Source organism: Physeter macrocephalus, chromosome 10, assembly GCF_002837175.3.
Source record: "Physeter macrocephalus isolate SW-GA chromosome 10, ASM283717v5, whole genome shotgun sequence".
Classification (NCBI taxonomy): domain Eukaryota; kingdom Metazoa; phylum Chordata; class Mammalia; order Artiodactyla; family Physeteridae; genus Physeter; species Physeter macrocephalus.
The window spans coordinates 53252357-53275153 of record NC_041223.1 but is presented as its reverse complement, the minus strand read 5'-3'; the positions used below and the strand labels follow the sequence as shown (position 1 = coordinate 53275153).

At 36.6% G+C, this 22797-nt stretch overlaps 1 protein-coding gene across 13 annotated transcripts in view; it reads right to left on the bottom strand.

The window, feature by feature from the left end:
- Positions 1-22797, bottom strand: part of PDSS2 (decaprenyl diphosphate synthase subunit 2) — a 279796-nt gene that overhangs the window by 224046 nt on the left and 32953 nt on the right. Inside the window, exon 1 of one of the 13 annotated variants that reach the window (XM_055087593.1) lies at positions 2521-2636. The exons of the other annotated variants lie outside the window; for them this stretch is intronic. Coding sequence (XP_054943568.1) covers positions 2521-2597 — 77 coding nt within the window. The 5' untranslated portion in view covers positions 2598-2636. Of the gene's footprint in view, positions 1-2520; positions 2637-22797 lie in introns of those variants that run through there. 13 annotated transcript variants of the gene reach the window in all.

Below are 22797 nucleotides of genomic sequence, written 5' to 3'. Positions count from 1 at the left end.
GAAATAGATGGGTGTGTGTGTGTGTGTGTGTGTGTGTGTGTGTGTGTGTGTGTGTGTGTGTGTGTGTGTGTATCAGCATGGATGTTTATTTTATACTTTGGGTTTTTTTAATTTGTAAAGTAATTTCTGGCTTTACTGCATTTTTTAAATTGATTTTTATCGGAGTATAGTGGCTTTACAATGTTGTGTTAGTTTGTGCTGTATGGCTTTACTGCATTTGATCAAAGCATGTAGCTTCTAATATTTCTATATTATGACACTTAAATGATGTTTACTTTTGTGACCTAGTAATGATCAATTTTTGTGAACATTTCACATGCTCTTGAGAAAAAGATGTATTTTGTATTATCAGAGTTTAAAGTTTGATATATATATACATACCTATTTGATTATATTGTTAAAGCCTTTTATATATTTGTCTGTCTTGTACTGAAAGTGGTGTGTTGAAGTCTCCCAATATAAATTAGCATGCTTATGTCTCCTTGTATGTCTTGTATTTTTTGCTTTATAAATGTGGGTACCATTTTATGTACTGCATAGATACTTGTAACTGTTATATCTTCATTATGAATTGTGGCTTTTTATATTGAAATGTGTTCTTCCTCATTTTTAATAATTTTTGGCTTGACTTCTACTTTGGTGTCAGAACTATACCCTCTGCTTTTTAATCATTTTTGATTTGTGTGGTATTCCTTTACTCACCCCTTTATTTTTGGCTTTTCTAAATCATGTTGTTTTAGGTGTAAGCCTTGTGCACAGCATATAGTAGTTTTTTTAATAAAACACCAAACTGAAAATATTTTTTTGTTAATAGGTGAGGTAAGTTGAGGCTATTCACACTTACTAATATAATTCATATGTTTGGTCTTAACTATGCCACATTATTTTATAATTATTGTTTATATGTTATATTTTATTTCTCTATTACCTGTTCTCTTTGGCTTTTTCATTTGTAAGATTTCTTTTATATTTAGGAAAGCTTTTTCCCCCTGTTGTAGTGATTGCCTTTGTGCTTTACTGAAAACAGGACTTTAGTGTGAGGTTATATGTTTATCTGCCTAGGAACTAGGCTACGCTCAATGTTTGCTGTAGCTGTAGTTATCAGAGGTTTCAATTTCCTCTAGTGTCCTTTTTTTGGTCTTTCCTGTTATCTTTGGGTTTCCCTAGAAACTCCCTCTTAAATAGGGTCTGTGTCTTATAGCTCTCTCAGTAGTAATCCACTGTTAGTTTACTGGAGCTCTGTTGATGTGGTCTGAAGGTGCTGTGGGAGAAGTTTTCTATATTCTTATGATTAAATCTCAGGGTTTTTTTAGTGGGCCTGAGCCCCTGGGCTGTAGCCTTCAGAAGAGATTCTTAGTGTTTTTCCATCCTCTTATATGAGAAAGAAAGGATACAGGGGGATAAGCTGACTAACTGCCCTTTCCCTAGGTCAGATAAAGCTCTAGGAGTGTCCGCTGAGGGCTGGCCTCCCCTACTGAGAATAGAAGTGGGAGCATTTCAAAATGGTTACTTCCCCCTCCACCTGTCAGAAGTATGAGGGGATTTTTCTCAGATCTTCAGCTTGAAAAGGTGGGGAGACACCTGGAGATAAAATTCATGCAAGTGTGGGGACCTCCTTAAACTGGATTCCCAGGAGCTTTTAACAACTCTCAAGCTAGTCCACACTCGGTCCTCAGCAACTAGTAAGTTATCATTTAAGTGATCCTACCAGTTGCAGCAGCTCATGCTCCTAGCAAGCTGTGATTCTCCATATTCACCTGTCTCTCTAGTTTTCAGAGTGGTGATTTGCCCTATGACCTCAACTCTCTGAGAAATCTATTAAAAGTTACTGATTCTCAGTTTTTGAGTTTTTTTCTTGTTGTGAGAAGGGGAGCAACAACTTCTAAGCTCTTTACATGTCAGAGCAGAAACTGGAAGTCTCTGTAGATTTATTTTTCTACTATTTCTTTCTTTCCCCAAAAGTTGTTAATAATCTGAATTAAAGAATGGAATGTGCTAAAAGAGGTAAAAGGAAAACTTAAAGGTTTATTTTAGGAAAAACAGTGCCCGCTGGACTGTATTTTATGCCATCCCCTCATTTCTCTTTATCAGTCTACCCTATCAACTCCTATACTCCTTGATGGCAGGTGCCTTGTTTGCCATGGCCATACTGGCAAACATACTGGTATTCCTGGTGCATAAAACAGTATGCGGCACATAGTAAACATTCAATAAATATTTGTTAGACTAATGAGCTAGTCTTGACTTTTCTTGACTCTGATCTCCATTATCATAAGGCTGGAAAGGGGCCAAATCCAGCCCTTGTCTTCTGGGTTTTGTGTTTCATCACCAATTGAGATAGAAAACAGTTTTAAAATCGAAGAGTATATGTAAAATACTATTAAATACTCAGTAACAACAGAATTTATGGCAACAGAAAATTGACTAATTCATCTTGGTTATCTTGGAAATGCGATTTTTTTTTTTACCTCATTCATGGATATGTTCCATTTTCTTATGATGCTGCTTACGTTTACTTACCATATCCAAGAAACTGAAGTAGTAAATTCATTACGTGTTTTGTTTGTTTGTTTGTTTGTTTTTATTTTTGGCTGCATTAGGTCTTCATTGCTGAGCGTGGGCTTTCTCTAGTTGCAGCGAGCGGGGGCTACTCTTCATTGTGGTGCGCAGGCTTCTCATTGCAGTGGCTTCTCTTGTTGCGGAACACAGGCTCTAGGCACGTGGGCTTCAGTAGTTGTGGCACATGGGCTCAGTAGGTGTGGCACGTGGGCTCTAGAGCACAGGCTCAGTAGTTGTGGTGCATGGGCTTAGCTGTTCCGTGGCATGTGGGATCTTCCCGGACCAGGGCTCGAACCCGTGTCCCCTGCATTGGCAGGCAGATTCTTAACCACTGCGCCACCAGGGAAGCCCTGTTAAGTGTTTTTTTAAATAAGCCAGGCAGTATGGTCAAAGGCATAATTTAATATTTTAGAACATCTGGCACATTCAAAGACCACAATTAGACAGACTTGCTATGATCTAGTTTCATGCAATGCAACTACAATGCTTTCACTATGAGATAACTTTTGCAACTGTACTTTTTGACTTCCTTATTAAGATGTTAATATACTCCTTTAAAATACTTCATCTTACTTATAAATATTTCATTAAAATTATAGCATTTAATTAAAGTATATTCCAATATACAAGCCAATATTGTAAGAGCCTACTGCAAATTTTTTATAGCTACAGATGAATTTTTAAAAGGTTTAATACAGGGTTTACACAGTCTATAAGAAATATTCACAAAGGAAGAGAGCAGAGAACTTACTAGAAAGATGTTAATGTTGAAAAAAGTTCTCTTATAATTAGATAAGATAAAGTGATCTTATAATTAAATCAGGAACTTGAACACCATCCTGAAAGTAATGGGGAGTTACTAAAGAATTTTAATCAGGAAAGTAGCCAGATTAATTTTTATAAAGATAATTCTGCTTAATTCCCTTCATCACACTAATTGTTTTAAACTTATTTATTGTGCTTTCCCAACTAGAATGTAAGGTCTACAAGACTATAGATTGTATCTGACATATTCATCATTATACCCCCAATACCCATATAATGTCAAGTTCAGCAAGTAAACAAACAAAAATGGTTGAATGAATTAATGTAAAGAACCAGTTAAAGCACGTGTACTTGCTGAACAGAATTAAAAAAAAAAAAAAAACAAAGAAGCAGTTAAGAAGCTAATGTTTTTGGGTGGGGGTGGGGGTGCAGAAAGGAGGTCTGGGTAACAAAACAACAATAACAACAAACAATTAACATCCTAAAACAATGACTTGTTAGTGGGGGCACAAATAGTCTCACACCAGTCTGAAAAATATTAAAAAGTGAGAGTTGAAAACTGGTAACCAAAAGGATGTGGGCAATGAGGAAAAGTACAAAGTAAAAAAATCGTGTGGAATTTCAAAACTTACTACAAAGCCACAATAATAAAGACAGTGTGGCAATGGCATAAAGACAGACATACAGATAAATGGAACAGACTTGAGAATACAGAAATAAACCCTTACATTTATGATCAACTGATTTTTGACAATGGTGCCAAGTTCATTCAATGGGGGGAAAGAACAGTATAAATAGTATGGGACAACTGGGTAGCTACATACTAAAGAATGAAGCTGGACCCTTACCTCACACCATATACAAAATTTAACTCAAAATGGATCACAGAACTAAACTATAAACTCTTAGAAGAAATTATAGGAGTAAATCTTCATAGCCTTGTATTAGGCAATGGTTTCTTAGATATGACATGGGCAACAAAAGAAAAAAATAAACTGATGTCATCAAAATTAAAAACTTTTATGCTTCAAAGGATACCATCAAGAAAGTAAAAAGACAACCCACAGAATGGAAGAGAACATTTGCAAATCATACAGCTGATAAGAGTTTGTACCTAGATTATATAAAGAACTCTTACAATGCAACAACAAAAAGACAAATAATACAATTTGTAGATGTGCAAAGGATTCAAGTAGATATTTCTCCAAAGATACTCAAGTGGCCAGCAAGCTCATGAAAAGATGCTCAATGTCATTAGCTATTAGGGAAATGCAAATCAAAGCCACAATGACATACCACTTCACACCCATTAGGATGGCTATAATTAAAAAAGAGACAACAAGTGCTGATGAGGATATAGAGAAACTGGAACCCTCATTCATTGATGGTAGAATTGAAAAATCACAGTCACTTTAGAAAACAGTTTTAGAAGATTAAACAGGGCTTCCCTGGTGGTGCAGTGGTTGAGAGTCTGCCTGCCGATGCAGGGGACACGGGTTTGTGCCCCGGTCCGGGAAGGTCCCACATGCCACGGAGCGGCTGGGCCCGTGAGCCATGGCCGCTGAGCCTGCGCGTCCGGAGCCTGTGCTCCGCAACGGGAGAGGCCACAACAGTGAGAGGCCCGCATACCGCAAAAAAAAAAAAAAAGATTAAACAAAGTCACCATATGACCCAATAATTCCACTCGTAGGTATATCCAAGAGAAATCAGAGCATACATCTATATAAAAACATACAAATGTACACAGCAGTATTATTCATAATAGCCAAAAAGCAGTAACAACTCAAATATCCATCAGCTGATCGATGGATAAACAAAATGTGGTAAATCCATACAACAGAATATTATTCAGTCATAAAAAGAAATGAAGTATTAATATATGATACAAAATAGATGAACCTTGAACACATTATGCAAAGTGAAAGAAACCAGACACAAAAAGACAAATATTCTATAATTCCGTTTACATGAAATGTCCAGAATAGGCAAATCCATAAAGACAGAAATCAGATTAGTGGTGAAGAGTTAGGAGAAGGGACCACTAATGGGTACAGTTGTTTTGGGGATGATGAAAATGTTCTAAAATTAGATAGTGGTGATGACTGCACAACTCCGTGAGTATACTAAAAACCAAAGAACTGGACTCTTTAAAAGGGTGAATTTTATGGTATGTAAATTATATCTCAATAAAGCTATATTAACATACACACACACACTTGTGGACTTTTGAATAGATCATTCGCCTTCCTGGTGGTTTCCAGTTGACTGCTGCAAAATGCTCAAATTCGAAAAATAAAAATATACCAAAACGCCCCCAGATTTATAACTATACGCCTGAAAGTTAATTTAAGGAACTGTTCGAGTGTGAAGTCCTTGACGGTCACAAAACTATCAACAGCATAGTTCTATTTCCCTTCATTCCTGACCCCGTTGTTTACTTCCTATCACATTATCTTATACGTAGTAAGTGCTCAATAAACGTTTGCTCAAATGAATCTTCAAAAAATGTCTAGGGAATGTGAATGGTTAGAAGGAAGTACTGCTACCGCGAGGCTTTCCAGAGGAATACTGACTGATTTCTGAATTCCATCTCTTTCTTTATTAAGTCTTCAACCATTTTGGGGGAGGAAAGATTTGAGAAATCTTCAGAACATGACCCTAATATAAGGGGTGCTAGCGTTACCTTCTCCAGTGTTTTAATTAAAAACATCTTTCATGGGGGCTTCCCTGGTGGCGCAGTGGTTGCGCGTCCGCCTGCCGATGCAGGGGAACCGGGTTCGCGCCCCGGTCTGGGAGGATCCCACATGCCGCGGAGCGGCTGGGCCCGTGAGCCATGGCCGCTGGGCCTGCGCGTCCGGAGCCTGTGCTCCGCAACGGGAGAGGCCACAGCAGAGGGAGGCCCGCATACCACAAAAAAAAAAAAAAAAAAAAAAACATCTTTCATGCAGAACATCTCTACAACAGAGTTGAAGTAAAATACAGCAAACATGCTGGTACCCTTTTGGATCGGGGAATGGGGTATTCTTGTTAATATCCACTTACTAAACATAGATTAGTACTTGTCAAATGAATTGGAACAAAATGCACAACAAATTGAGTTGATTATGATCTTATCTTTCTTGAATAAATCAGAAAACATTTAGGTACCTTGCACTGCCCTAGGGTCATGGTTATAACCAACGATCATTATTCTCTATGTTAGGTTGTTGTTGCATGTGTACTCAGGGAGGAAGTTTCAGTTAATGCCAGACAGACTATTTTTTACTATAGGACAGTGAAACCAAGAAAATTGAAAGCTCAAGTCTGCAAGCTGAAACATCTTTAAAATAAATAAATAAATAAAATAATTGGTAATTCACCACTAAATTATGAAAGGAAACAAAGAAAAAGCTGAATGAAAGCTTAACTAGGAGGAATGCTGGCATTTGTGAATCCTTAAAGAGAGGAGGGATCAAAGGAGGAAGTGTCATACAGTCTTTCAAGTATGAAATGTTTGATTCCTGGTGGACTGTAAAAAGAGGAGGAACAGAAGGAACTCTGCAAATACTGGTTTGATGAAGACATGAAAAGAGAAAAGTCCATTTATTTCTTTGTGCCTTTTAATGGCATTCTCTGTGTCCATTCCAAGAATAAGACAACCACACCAGGCCAAGCAAACATGGACACAGACTTATAATGCTCCTTTACGTGCTAAGTACACAGAAGCAATTTTATGTAGCCTTGAACTTTCATCAAATCTGTTTCCGGGTGCTGTCAATTCCACCTTTAAAAAGCACTACCGTACATCAGCAAAAATACATGACTCAAAATATGTAACAGGATTGCTTAGTAGAGCAAGAGATATCATTCCCTGAAAAGTATAGTAAAAAGTCGACAGAAAATCATATGTAATATTTAAATATCTTATTAATTGTTAAGTAAATAGAACATCTATCTCGGAACTTCATGTTAAATGAAGGTAAGGTTAACCTACCTTTGCCCATGCTTTTCATTTTCTAGCCTGTCCTCTAAAAAAGTATCTTTCAAAAGGAAGCTACAAATTTTTCTCTTCAAAAATCAACTCGAACACATTTTTTTAAATTAAGATTATATTCATTATTTAATAAATAGTTACATGTATTCACGGGGGAAAAAAATCTGGCACCGAACACAGTGATTCACTTTTCTTCTGGGTTCCTATACACAGGAATCAAAACAATTTACAAAAGATATTTGTACAATAAAAATTTAGGGGCTTCCCTGGTGGCGCAGTGGTTGAGCGTCCGCCTGCCGATGCAGGGGACGCAGGTTCATGCCCCGGTCCGGGAAGATCCCACATGCCGCGGAGCGGCTGGGCCCGTGAGCCATGGCCACTGAGCCTGCGCGTCCGGAGCCTGTGCTCCGCGACGGGAGAGGCCACAGCAGTGAGAGGCCCGCGTACCGGAAAATAAAATAAAATAAAATAAAAATTTAGACTTATTGATATTATAAAGTAACTTCATGCATATTAGATACATGCAGAAAGGTTATAATTTTAAACAGAATTATACTGGAGATATAGATTTCAAAAAAAATAAAAACAAGAACTGAAAAGTTGACCCTATATTAAAATGTCATTTGAACACAGTAAACATTGTTCTGTGTTCTACTAAGACTCACAGTAGGAGTAGGCTTACATTTACATCATTGACATTATTTGGTAAATGTTCATTTTAGGGTAAAATCTAATACAGTCACTCATGTCAAAAAACCACATACTACAGAGTTGGAAGGTATCCAAGAGCTCACTAGTCCAAATATTCTCATTTTACAAAAGAACGAAACAGGGCCAACTGGGTTAACTGACTTGTCCAAAATGCCTGGTGCTCTCAAGATTAGGGCACAGCATAGCGGTAGGCATAATATTTTAACACTGACGCTAAATGAATCACATTCAACCAAGAAGAAATATCGTTCAAAGGCTTAATTTTTTTCTTTCACCATAAAGTGATTTTCTGAATTTGAAAGAACATAAAGATCAAATAGCAATCACTTTCAGTAATAAAGAAAATATTCCAAATATTTCCTCAAGATTTAAAGCAATGGAAAATTTAAAAATAATCCAGGATAAACAAGGTCCTACTGTAGAGCACAGGGAACTAAATAAATTCAATATCCTATGATAAACCATAATGGAAAAGAATATAAAAAAGAATGTGTGCGTATATATATATGTATAACTGAATCATGTTGCTGTACAGCAGAAATTAACACAACATTGTAAATCAACTATACTTCAATAAAAATAAACCAGGGAAGTCCAAAGTTAGGGTTCTCCCTGCCATCTTTCTCCCATAGTAGTAGATGCACATGAATATTACATCTGAATTCGATGTAAGGAAAGGAAAATCACTAGTGGAGCAATTTAATCCACAAGTTGCCATCTCCTCAAATAAATCTGATGGGTTTGTCAATTTTCTGCTAACCACTGCAATCTGCTTTGGTATCCTGACCATTGTGGACTAGGCATTCCCAAAGAGTTTCTGACTTGATCTACTTAGACCTTGACATCTGGAAACTGCATCGTTTCCCATCTTCTTCCCACCACCTATGAAAAAGACCAGAAAGGTTGGTTGGAAAAAGACCAGAAAGGTTGGTTGGCGATTCCTAAACATGAGATGACAGGCCTGTAGATGCACCTGTGGCCTCTGACCTGTGAGAATTCTCACTTGCATAACTAAGTGAAGCAGCAGCCTGGCTTTCTAGAAATATTAGCAGTTTTCATTTAAATGAACTGTCCCTAGAGATCGTGGGTAGATAACATGAATGAGCTGCTCATAAATTATCTCAGCAAATCTTTAACTCTCATTTTTGCTGACACCGTTATTTTTGTATGAATAAGGAGGAGTAAGTACAGAGATACGAGCATAGAAAATTTTTAAAGAAAGAAAAGCATTATTTGCTCTGTTTGGCTTCAAGATAAGGCAAAAAGGGTACATGCCCAAGGCTAATATGCAGCATGCCAAAAGTTTAACTGAAGTATCTAACCCCAGAATCCAAAGAATAAATATGAAAATTAAAATAACACTGAGACACAAAGATCTGAAGGCTAAAGGGTACCCACATTTAGTTTGTAGGTGTTCCACAGACAAAGATGGCTTTCTGGTACTGCTGACTTTCCCTAGAGGCTTCAACCTTAAGTCTGATACAGAACTACATTAAAAGCTGTAATGATTTCATTTTCTCCATCTTCTGAGGTATTAAGAAAGGTCCAAATTATGGTTGGACTGCAAGATTAAAAGTAAAAAAAAATGTACAAAATTACTTGTGGGTGCCATTTCAGAAAATGAACAGACACCTAGAAGAGTGGTATCAAAATGAGTAACCTCACAAAGAGATTGGCACTCATTACATGATGTTGACCCGATTTAATCAACTGAATTACTTTTTTTCTGATTTCCTTTACCTATTTATTTCCTTAATCCACCATTATTGAAATTAGAAGATCTAAAATCATGTTCCTAACGAGGAAAATCCTAACTCTCAAAAAAAAATACTGGACTCAATAGAGTCACCAAAATTCCTCACCAGTAGAGTCACAAAGCATAAGAAGATAGAATATGTGATTATGCTTACTTAATACAGCATAGTTTATCATACAAACCTGGACACAATTGAAAGTGAAAGGGGACACTATTAAAAATTATACTAGGCAAGGATGCAGAGCAACAGCAACTCTCATTCACTGCTGATAGAAATGCAAAATGTTAACAGCCACTTCAGACAGTTTGGCAGTTTCTTACCAAGTTAGACATATATTCACCCTACAATCAACTTAGCAGTCATGCCCCTAGTTATTTACCCAAGTGAAATGAAAACATGTTCATGCAAAAATTTATATGTAAGTTTTTACAGCAGCTTTATTCATAATCACTAAAAATTGGAAGCAACCAAGCTACTGTTCAACAGGGGAATGGATAAACAAACTGAGACATCCATACAACATAATACTATTCAGTGATAAAAAGGAACAAGCTATTGATTCAGATAACAAGATGGATATATCTTAAATGCATTTTGCTACATGAAAACAGCCTGATCTGAAAGGTTACATATTATATGATTCCCTTCATTTGACATTCTAGAAAAGGCAAAACTAGAAGTACAGAAAAACAGTTAAGTGGTTGCCAGGAATTGGCGGGAGTGAAGAGCGGTTTACTAAAGGGGACACACAGAGGAATTTTTAGGGTGGTAGAAATATTCTGGACTGGTGAATACATGACACTATGTATTTGGCAAAGCACAAAGAACTTTACAACACAAAAAGTGAATTTTAATATATGCACATTAAAAAAAAAATCAACCAAGAGGTTGGGGACCCCAGGCTGGAATGCAGACTGTGTCAAAAGAATATAACTGTATTATAAATGTATGACAATCTCACTGAAGAGGGTACAAGAAAAAAAAAAAAGGAGCTGACTTAAAATTATTTTGGAAAATCATGTTTTGACTGGAAACAGTAAGGGTAGAAGAAAAAGGAACTGTACATGAACACTGTTTTCTAGTTTGGGTAGAAATTAACATTTCTGAAACTGCTTTACATGTATACTACAGTTGAAGAAATAAGTAAATGGATGATGGATGGTAGAAGCCAGGTTAATCATAGCTGGAGAGGGAAGTTCAGATAAACAAAAGGGGAAAGCTAAAAGAATTCTATGCTATTGGATTAGTCAGCATCATCAGTATGAACTCATGTTTAGCTTAATATACATATAGATGAAAAGATACAGAAATTATAGATATGTGTATATATATGAATTAGTATATATACATATATTTCCTTGCTCTGTCTGTTGAGAAGGCCTAGAAACAATGACATTCTAGTAGCAATGAGCATATTCACTGCCCAGATATTGGTTTCTAAATACCACTAATCATGGAACCAGGGCTCCTTGGAGAAATGGCTGATTCTAGGACGAGGGTAGGGAAAATACAAGATGAGCCCACAGCATCTTGTAGTGCCAGAAAGTAAAGAAGTATTCAGAAAACCAAAAGGATAGGGGCATGTCAAAGGGACATAAGAGCCAACCTGAAAGAGCTTCCATCTGCCAAAGTTGGAACCATTTGAGCAACAAAATAACGTAGTAAGGAACTATAACTCAAAGTATAAAATAAATATGCATGAGTCACATTGATATAAATAAATGATTGAAGAAATAAATGGGAGAGAAAAGATCTTCCTTACAGAATTCCAAATAATCTATGTAGATACTCTAAAAGCTTATCCTACACCCTCCTTTGAGCATAGGCTAGACTTAGTGACTTGTAAAGAACAGAGTATGGGGAGTGGGGGTAACCTTATAGTAGAGAAGTCTAGCAAACACTGCTTTGGCCAGATGACTCCAGGTTAACACCAAGAATCATAAGTCACATTAATAGAACGTACCCCTAATATTATGTGATGAGAAGGGCAGTTTATTTCTGTGGTATCATTCACAAAAAAACATAAGCTCAGTCTACATGAGGAAAACATGAAGCAAACCCAAACTGAGATAAGCTCCACAAAACAGTTGACCAATATTCCTCAAAACTGTTAAAATCATGAAAGATAATTAAAGATATAAACTGCCAAAGAACAGAGGAGATGAAGAGACATGACATCTAAATGCAATGTGGTATCCTGGATTGAATCATAGAACAGAAAAAGGACGTTAGTGGAAAAGCTAGTAGAATCTGAATAAAGTCTAGAGTTCAGTTAATAGTAATGTACTACTGTTGATTTCTTAGTTTTGACAAATGTACCATGGTTATATCACATGTTAACAACAGGGAAAATGAGATGAGGGGTATACAAGAACTCTGTAATATATTTGCAACTTTTCTGTAAATCTAAAATTATTCCCCAATAAAAAGTACAGTTAAAAAGTATGCCAGGAAAATAGATATAAGCCAGGAAAAAGAAGGACATTATGCTCATCTGATGTATGATCCAAGTCTACCTTCATTCTTTTTTTTTGCGGTACGCGGGCCTCTCACTGTTGTGGCCTCTCCCGTTGCAGAGCACAGGCTCCGGACGCACAGGCTCAGCTGCCATGGCTCACGGGCCCAGCCGCTCCGCGGCATGTGGGATCTTCCCGGACCGGGGCACGAACCCGTGTCCCCTGCATCAGCAGGCGGACTCTCAACCACTGCGCCACCAGGGAAGCCCTACCTTCATTCTTAACATCCTCTGCTGAAAATCTAGAGCATAACAGTTGAGTTTGTGCTATTTGGTGATCAATGGAAAATCGAACTGGATTCCATCACTGCTAAGAAAACAATTTTTAGATTCTCTTTTATAATTCCTAGCTGTACAAAATACAAAACAATGCTTTAAACAAGGCTCCTTGAACTGGGGGGAAATGCACAAGAAAAGATGATTTGTGATGAAACTGTGAACTTCCTTTCTGTTCAGGTTTTATATTTAGGGCTTAAGTATTTTATTCTTGTGGAAGAGATAACGACAACACAGCAATTGGAAAAGAAATCCCACTACTCACAAGACCAGTGGTGAACTGGGGAGCCCACAACACTATACTACATCTCGAGAGATGAGAAAGAAACAAATTGGTAGAGTTTAAAAAAGACCACTTACAAGGATAAGTAAAAGGGAGTAAAAGGAGTAAGAGGGAGTAAAAGACAAGGATAGGAGGGAGGAAAAGACAAGGATAGGAGGGAAGAAAAGAAGATACTGAAAACTGACAAGCCACCTTCCATCCTGGCTGGGAGCAAACAGGCTATGTTTTTAAATTAACTCTTTGTACAACTCTGCCTGCCGAGGTAAGGACTAACATTCTCCCTAGAGAGCTCCTGCGGCCAGAAATAGTTTCTATTCCGAGCAGGGGGAAAAAAAAATTACAGAGAGGGTACAGAAATCATTTGGAAGCAAATATTTTTCTTGATGCTTTTCCCCCTTCAATAGCTGTATGAGGAAGGTAGGTGTATACTAAAATGGCATAAACCCACATATTTCATTGGGGGGGGGTGCGTAACAAACTAGAATTACTGACAAAATGACTTTCCAGTATGTCCAATATACCAATGCACATTATAACTAAACCTAATATAACAGTAATATAATAAATATTACCCTTAATTTTCCCACAAAATCCATTTTATTCATTCATTTATTCAGTAAATATTTACTTTATTTCTTATGTGCTAGGCACTTTTTTAACAGTTCTATGGTCTTGGGAAGAAAAGATACATGTTCATTATTTTAAAATTCAAGCAATTCAAACAAGTACAAAAATGACAGGCAGTAAAAATCATTCTACAACCTACCACCCAGAATTTAACATCTGGTGAAAAAGAATCTAGACATTTCTCTTTTGTCAGGCACATTAATAAATAGTTTATAAAAAGCACTTCAGTCACTTTTCAAATAAATGTTTTCTTTTAAAAAAAGGATAACCCAGCTATAAAGTTTGAATTTTTTATCAATATTAATCCTAGACTCTTCTATTAAAAATAATCTGAGAATTCAACCCAATGATTTTTCCTTCACCTGAAATATACCTAGCAGAACTTTTCTCTATTTCTACTTAGCCTATACTACATACAATGACCAGTCAGCTACTACCTGCAGCAGTAAAAAGTAACAGTAAACAAAACCAAACCAAAAAAAACCAGTAAAATACTTACTGTTGAAAATCACCTTTAAAAGGGGGGGTGGGGGGAGAGGGGACTACACAAGCAGTTGAATATTTCTGTTGATTTTCACTTCCATGTTCATCTTGAAAATTCTCCAAAGAAAAATGTTTAGGCATTTTCTTACTAAATACAGTTTAACTTAACTTGAGCCTGATATATTAGGTCCAATGTGAGAGTGAAAAATGACCACATCTAAGGCTTTCGCAGCATCTGAATTTTTCATGCAGAAATAGTCAAAGAATTTTTCACAAGGGCAAACCAAACATTACCCTCTTCTAAGTGGTAGGTTATCCCTGCCCCCCACCTGCCTTTCCTTTCATGCCCTTTCGATGTAACATGCCTTTCATGTTACATCGATAACAAAAGATGACTTGTTGGATCCCCTGACTTCCACCCTGGCCTCCCTTCACTTTCTCCTCACCTCACTTTAATGTCAGAAGTATAGGCACACTCTGGATTGATCCCAGAACAGTTCCACTAAGAACTCAAACTTGGCATTCCCCTTCTTGAAGCCTAGCCTGTTTTGGCTCTTCTCTTGCTGCCCCATAACTCAATACATTGTCTATAAGCCCAACTGGGGACTGCCCATGTCTCTACCTACTCTTCTTCTCAATATCATTTCTGATACTGGTGAGGCTATTGATCTTTTCAAAACACAGCATTTGATTTTATTAATTTTTCTCTATTGTTTATCTATTTTCTATTTCTCTGATTTCTTCTCATCTTTATTTTTGCATTCCTTCTACTTACTTTGGGTTTGCTTTGTTCTCCTTTCCTAGCTTATTCAGGTAGAAGATTAGACCATTGTTTTAAAGTGATAAATTCCCCTCTAAGCATTGCTTTAGCTGCATTCCACAAACTGACATGTTGCTTTTTCATTTTCATTCAAAATATTTTCTAATGTTCCCTGTGATTTATTTTATCGATGAGTTATTTAGAAAACTGTTGTTTAATTTCTAAATATTTTAGAATTTTCCAGATATCCTGCTAGAGATTAATTCTGGTTTTGGTCAGGGCACATTCTCTGTGTGATTTAGAAACTTTCAAATTTATCAGAACTTTTATTTTTTAATCATCCAGCATATGGTCAATCTAGATGAATGTTCCATGTGCACTTGAAAACAATGTTTACTTCGTAGTGTTGGGAGGCATGTTTTATAAATGTCAATTAGGTCACATTAGTTGACGGTGTCGTTTGAGTCTTCTACATCCCTATAAATTTTATGTACACTTGTTCTAGGGCTTCCCTGGTGGCGCAGTGGTTGGGAGTCCGCCTGCTGATGCAGGGGACGCGGGTTTGTGCCCCGGTCTGGGAGGATCCCGCATGCCGTGGAGCGGCTGGGCCCGTGGGCCGTGGGCGCTGGGCCTGCGTGTCCAGAGCCTGTGCTCCACAATGGGAGAGGCCGCAGCGGTGAGAGGCCCGTGTACAGCAAAAAAAAAAAAAAAATTTTATGTACACTTGTTCTATCAATTACTGAGACATGAATGTTGAAATCTCCAACCATAATTGTGGATTTGTCAATTTCAGTTGTCAGTTTTTGCTCCATGTACTCTGAAGCTCTCTTATTACAGGTATATGTATTAAGAATAGTTATACCTTCTTGATGAATTTAACCCCGTTATCATTTTCAAATGTTCCTCTTTATCCCTTATAATATTCTTTGTCTGCATATTTGTTTAATTCTTTGAAATTAATATAGCCATTCTAGCTTTCTTATGATTAGTGTTTGTTTGGTATATATTTCCCCACACTCGTCTTTATATTTAAAATGAATTTCACATAGACAGCAGAGAGTTTATATGCAGCCTGAAAATCTTTGGCTTTTAACTGGAGTATTTAGATCCTTTATAGTTAATGCAGCTATTGATGAGATTGGGTTTAAATCTACCATCTTGATCTTTGTTTTCTATTTGTTCCATTTGTTCTTTGTTCCTTTTTTCCCCTCAATTCCTGTCATCCTCTGGATTGAGTTTTTTTTTTGTTTTTTTCTGTTTTTTTAGTATTCCATTTTATCTCCATTATTTGGCTTGTTAGTTCATTCTCTTTTTTAAAATGTGGTTGTTTTAGGACTTGCACTATGCATCTTTTACTTATCATGGTCTACTCTTTCATGTATAATAACTTTTTAACAATATACTTCCATTATCCCTCTCTTATTGTTCTATTGGTTTTATACAATTTACTTCCTCGTATGTTATAAATCTGACAGTATACTGCCACTATTTTTGCTTTAAACAGTTAATTATTTTTAAATTTTTAAATGAGGGAAAGAATTCTGTTTAACCACATGTTTAGCATTTTCAGAGCTCTTCATTCTTTCATGTAGCTCAAAGGTTCCATCAAGTATCTTTTTCCTTCTGTCTAAAGAATCCTGTCTAACATTTCTGTGGTAGTAGTCTGCTGGTGATGAATTCTCTAAGCTTTGTTGTCTGAAATAGTATTTCACCTCCTTTAATGAAACATATTCTCAGTGGATATAGTAATCTAGGTTCACAGTTTTTTTTTTTCCTATCAATACTTTAAAGATGTTATTCTATTATCTTCTCTTTTTATAGTTTCTGATAGAAGTCTACAATAACTATTATCTTTTGTCCTTTGTACTTAATGTACCTATTTTTTTCCTACCTGAATTTAAGAATTTCTCTTTATCACTTTTTTTAGCAATTTGATTATGATGTATTCTAGTGTGATTTCCTTTATGATTATACTGCTTGGGGGTTGTGAAGCGCTTCTTGGATCTGGAAGTTTATACTTTCCGTCAAAGTCTGAAAATTTGGGACATTATTTCTTCAAATAATTTTCCAGTCCCCACCTTTTGGTGCTACAATAACTTCTATTTTAAACCACTTGATTTTGGTCTAAATAAAAATAAGGCTCTGTAAATTTTTTCAGTCATTTTCCTATGTTCATTCTGGATCATTATTATTTTTTTCAAGATCACTGATCTTTTCTTCTGTTAAGATCTAACTTGTCTGTAATCCCATCAAGTGAAAGTCATTTAATACACTTTATATTTCAACTCTAAAAGCTCCATTTGGTTCTTTATATCTTCCATTACTCTAATTATAATGTTCATTATATTTTCCTTTAATAACTTGACTATATTGAGCATATTTATTTTAGCTGTTTCAACATTCTTGTCTGTTAATTCCATCCTTTCTGCCTTTTCTGGGTCTGTTTCTCATTTGGTTGTGAGTTATGTTTTCTCACTTCTTGACATGTCCATAATATTTTTTTTTTTTTTGCTGTATGCAGGCCTCTCACTGTTGTGGCCTCTCCCGTTGCGGAGCACAGGCTCCAGATGCGCAGGCTCAGCGGCCATGGCTCACGGGCCCAGCCGCTCCGTGGCATGTGGGATCTTCCCTGGGCACGAACCCGTGTCCCCTGCATCGGCAGGCGGACTCTCAACCACTGCACCACCGGCGAAGCCCCATGATTTTTTTTACTGTATGCTAAATATTGCTGATTTATGTTCTTGAGTGTTAGATTTTGTTAAAGAGGATTGGACTTTGTTCTAGTGGGCAATTAAATTACATGTAAACCAGTTTGATCCATATTGGGTTTATGTTTAGGGTGGGTATAGAATAGCCTTTATTCTAGAGCTAATTTAGTCCCACTACAAAGCGGGTGACCCTTCTGAAGTCTTCCCTGAATACCCCATGTATTCAGAGAGGTCTTTTTACTCTGGTGATGTGAACCCAAACAATTTCTGATCCTGTATGAGCTCCGGGAATTGTTCAGTTTACAGATTTCAATAACTTTTTTCCTAGAAGTTGTTCTTTGCCAACATCATGGTGTTTCACCATAGCCAATGTACAGAACTCTGGGACTCCTATACGGATTTCTAGAGCTCTTCCTCTGTAGAACTCCTTCCTCTATGGTATATTACCCTGTAAATTCTAGCCACCATGGCTTCCCCAAACTCTGATCTGTGTCTCACACCACTCAGCAATACCACAGGGTTCTATCTGGGTTTCCCCTCCCTGCACCACAATCTGAAAATTGCCTCCAGGCAAAAAGCCAAAGCAATTGTAGAGTTTACCTCCTCTTCTGTTTCCCTTCTTTTAGGAATCAGAGTGTTATGCTGCCTGTGGTCCAGTATGTGAAGATAGTTGTTTCAAGTATCTGTCCAGTTTTCCAGTTGTTTATAGAGAGCCAGCAATTCCAGATCCTGTTATTCTCTCATGGTGAGAAGCAAAGTCCTTTCTCACAATATTTGATTGTATGTCAAACACTACATATAAAATAACTGTAGAGACTATAGTTGATATTATTTTCCACAGAGGATTGCCATTTCCTCTGTTAGGTAGAAAGGACTGAACTGGATTGGGACTGGAATGTAGCTTTAGTTAGACTCCATTCATTTCTATTTTCAAATGTCTGAAGGGTAAAACTGTCAAGTGTTTGTTGCAGGTGCCTTTCCCCAGATTAGTGGTTCTCAAAGTCTAGTCTGTGAACCTCCAGGGGTCCCTGAGATTTTTTTAGGAGGGAGTCCTTGAAATAAAAACTATAATATAATAATACTAAGATATTATTTGCCTTCCTCATTGTGTCGACATTGACACTGATGGTATCAAAGCAATAGCAGGTAAAACTTCTGCAGCCTTAGCATAAATCAAGGCAGTAACACCAACTATACAACTATATTCCTCAGGGTCATGCATTCATAGTAAAAGAAATATCACTTTTACTTAAGAATATCACTGATGAAACAGTATGAAACAGCTGGGATTTAATTTTATTAAATCCCAACCCCTGAATATATATCTTTTTTATAATCCAAGTCACAAAATCAAAGAATGTACAAAGTATTCTGTTGTATACCAAAGTATGGTAGTTGTCTTGAGGAAAAGCACTTATGTGACTGAGTCACCAGCTGAATTAGTTTTTTTTTTTTTCATAAAATACCATTTTTACTTGAAAGAACAACCAATAGATAAATTATGGTCTTTCAACTTGGATATTCAGCAGGGCTTTCCTCAAAAATGAATGCAGTGAGCCTAACAGCAGCATTTGTTGCCAACAATAAAGTTTGAACTTTCAGGCAAAAATCAGAATTGCACAAAACATATCAGCCACCATAATCTTGACAACTTTCCAATACTTAATACTTTTCTGATGAGCTCAGTGGTGATATTAACCAATGTGTGGGGTTTTTGTATTGTCTACAGAAGATTTGCACACCTCAGTGAACCACTATTTCCAAATAACCAACACATGATACAAAATTATGTGTGGGTAAAAGATCCATTCAAAATAAAAGACAGAACAATAGATTTTAATGTAATAACATACAAAAAGTTCACTGAAATGATTTCAGACTCCACACTGCAACTAACCTTTAAGAAACTACCACTTGTCAAGTTTTGCCATAGGATCAAAGATGAATGTTCACAATTATCTGAAGACTATTAAATTACTCCTTTTTCCAACTACATACTGTGTAAGGCTGGATTTTCTTCATTTACTTCAACCAAAACAACACTTTTCAACAAACTGAAGGCAGAAGCAGATACGAAGTCAGTTGTCTGCTATTAAGCCAAAGATTTACAAAAATATTTAAAAATTAACTCTTCAATAACATATTTTTTGTTTTCAAAAATGTAATTGTTTTTCCAAAAAAAGCCTATTAATGTTAACATGCAATGAGTTTATTATTACTGTTATTTTTAAATTAATAAATATTTTAAATTTCTCTTATTTTTAATTTCTGAACTTCTGATACAGTAAATATCAACAGATATAATCCATTGAAGCAAAATCTCCTTGGTGTCTTCAATAACTTTTAAGATTGAAAAGGGGTCCTGAAATCAAGAAGTCTGAGAACCTAGCAAGTCTAAGCACCATGAGACTGCAAGAGATTTTACTCACTTTTACCAGGCTAGCTGCAGCCTCTGACACTGCCCCAGCACTTAGCAAGTGTATAGTGGAGAAAAAAAAAGCTCTGCATTTTGGGCTCACCTAGATTTCCATCTGTCAAACCAGCCCACGCAACTGTTGAAAGCTCTTCTGATTTCTCTTTTTCCCTGTGGACTCCCCCTGCCTGGATCAAACCTAATCCTAAGAACATGCCCATATTTGGCAACTGCTCTCAGGGAAAAAACAGCTGGCTATCTCAGTTCACATAAGAAGGGAGACCTAGAATTTGAGTTTACCTCCTCCTCTTTGCTTCCACAGCTCCATAACTTTCAAAATAAGATTTTTGGAATTTATCCATCTTCTACATAGGAGCTATAGCCTGCCACTACTTACTACATACTACTCAGGTCTTTTAATCCACTACCAAGTAACAGTAGCCAACACTTATATATCATTAACTATCTGCCAAGCAATATTCTAAGCATTTTATATAATGCTTAGAACTCATTTAATTCTGAAGAGAACATAATAAGGTATCGCCACTGAAGTTATACAGCTCATAACTAGTAAAGCCAGAATTCAAATCCAAGCAGTTTGGTTTCAGAGTCCTGGCCTTTAACCTCTAACAAGCTATCCTTTGCCTTATCTACCACACATTTTTCCCTCAGGAAACTCAGCCCATTTTCATGGTTGCTACTATCATCTCAAGATTGAAGATACCTAAATCTTTATCTCCAGGTCTAACCTGTTTCACTGCTTGCTGAACTTCAACCTGGATATTCCACATATCTAAAACCAATGCATTGGGACTTCCCTGGTGGTCCAGTGGCTAAAACTTTGCCCTCCCAATGCAGGGGGCGCAGGTTCGATCCCTGGTCAGGGAACTAGATCTCACATGCCGCAACTAAGAGTTCACAAGCCGGAACTAAAAGATCCCACACACGGCGACGAAGATCCTGCATGCCGCAACTAAGACCCGGTACAACCAAATAAATAAATAAATATTTAAATAAATAAATAAATAAATAAAACCAATGCATCTTCTTCACTCCCTGAAAACTTTCTTTTCCAAACATTGTCCTTTCACTGGCACCATCCTTTTGTCCTTTCACTGGCACCATCCTTTCCACCTTGGTCAATCCAGGCAATTATGATTTTCCTTTCCTCTAATTTCAAAAACATTTATAACTATACCAGTAATCCCCAAACATTAATTCACAACTAAGTCTACTGTGGTGCATAGAAAAATAGTAATATAATGTGCTGTTCTATTTTAAATCTGTCCTTAATTCTAAGATAATTCCTACATTTTACTGTTAGAATGTTTTTTCTTTTGTGAAATTGTGATAATAGATAATTAATTTTTAAAAATAATTTTGTGTGTGTGTGTGTGAACTGAAAAGTTAACAACACTATAATAATTCCCAAAGTTATTTGGTTGATTTGTTCTGAAAATTACTGATCCAGGAAATTTGAAAATCTTCAAACTACTGGTCTATACCAACGTTATCAATTTACCAGGATCTGCTTTTGACTGTCCCATTGCTTTTCTAATAAAGTCATGTATCCAATTTATCAAGTCAGGTATCCTGCTCAAAAAGACCCAAACAAAAGTAATAAAAGTTAGTAACTCTTGTGGCAGTATCAAAGAGTTAGAAATGTATTGAAATTGTTTCCAAGTAGTATCAGTTGGCTTTTCAAAATGCTCAAAAGATACTGCCTTCTTACTGCTTTTAGACTCAGTTAACTATTCTTAAATTCATTCTCTTCTCACATAATATACAGCCCCGCTTATCTATGCAATAAGGAATTAAGTTCCTTACTTAATTCTTAAGCTATTTCCAAAAGCTCTGTACAGAAATCTTTTTATAGTCTTAATCATGGTAAAACCACCTCTACCAAGCACCTTCTGATATATAATCTTATTTGATTCACAGACACCTAAATGGATTTCCATCAATTTTTGCTTTTACCACCATGCTGAAAGCAAGTAGCATGTTTTAAATGATAAAATATCGAGAGTTAGAAGAAATCAGAAATATCATCTGCTCCAAAACTCATTTCATGATTGAGAATAATGTAGCGTAAACTCACACAGCTAATTAATGACACAGCTGACACCAGAAAGCTAAGCCTTCTAGATATCTAAGGAGTTGCATGAAGAAGGTGTAATTCGCAGGAAAAGAACACATAGTCATATAGAACCAAGTCAGAAATCACTATACTCCTAGAATTAAGCAAGAGAGTGGGTTAGGATAAGTTCAGAATATACATAATACAACAGCTTCACTAATGTCCAAAGGAAGCAGAATTGCTTTGGGTTCACCATGACCGAAAATCATGCTGATGTGCAAGGCTCCTGGGGAGATTTGAGAGAAAGAACACCAACAAGCCAGTGAGGGTGAAGAACAAAAAGGATCTACCTTCCAATACAGCCACTAAAGGAAGGTGAAGTACAGTCAAAAGATTAGAGTTCTGATCCATCAACAGATAAATGAATAAACGAAATGTGTTATATCCATACTATGGAGTATTATTCAGCCATAAAAAGAATGAAATTCTGATACATGCTACAACATGGATGAACCTTGAAAACTTGCTAAGTAAGGCAGACAGAAAAAGACAAATATTGTATAATTCCACTATATGAGGTACCTAGAATGGGCAAATTCATATAGACAGAAAGGAGAATAGAGGTTACCAGGTCTGGGGAGAGGGGGAATGAGGAGTTACTGTTTAATGAGTACAGAGTTTTTGTTTGGGATGATGACAAAGTTCTAGAAATAGATAGTGGTGATGATTACACAGCAATTAAAATATACTTAACATCAGTGAACCGTACACATTAAAATGGTTAAAATGGTAAATTTTATGTTATGTATATTTTACCACAATGAAAAAAAATGGCGGGCTTCCCTGGTGGCGCAGTGGTTGAGAGTCCGCCTGCCGATGCAGGGGACACG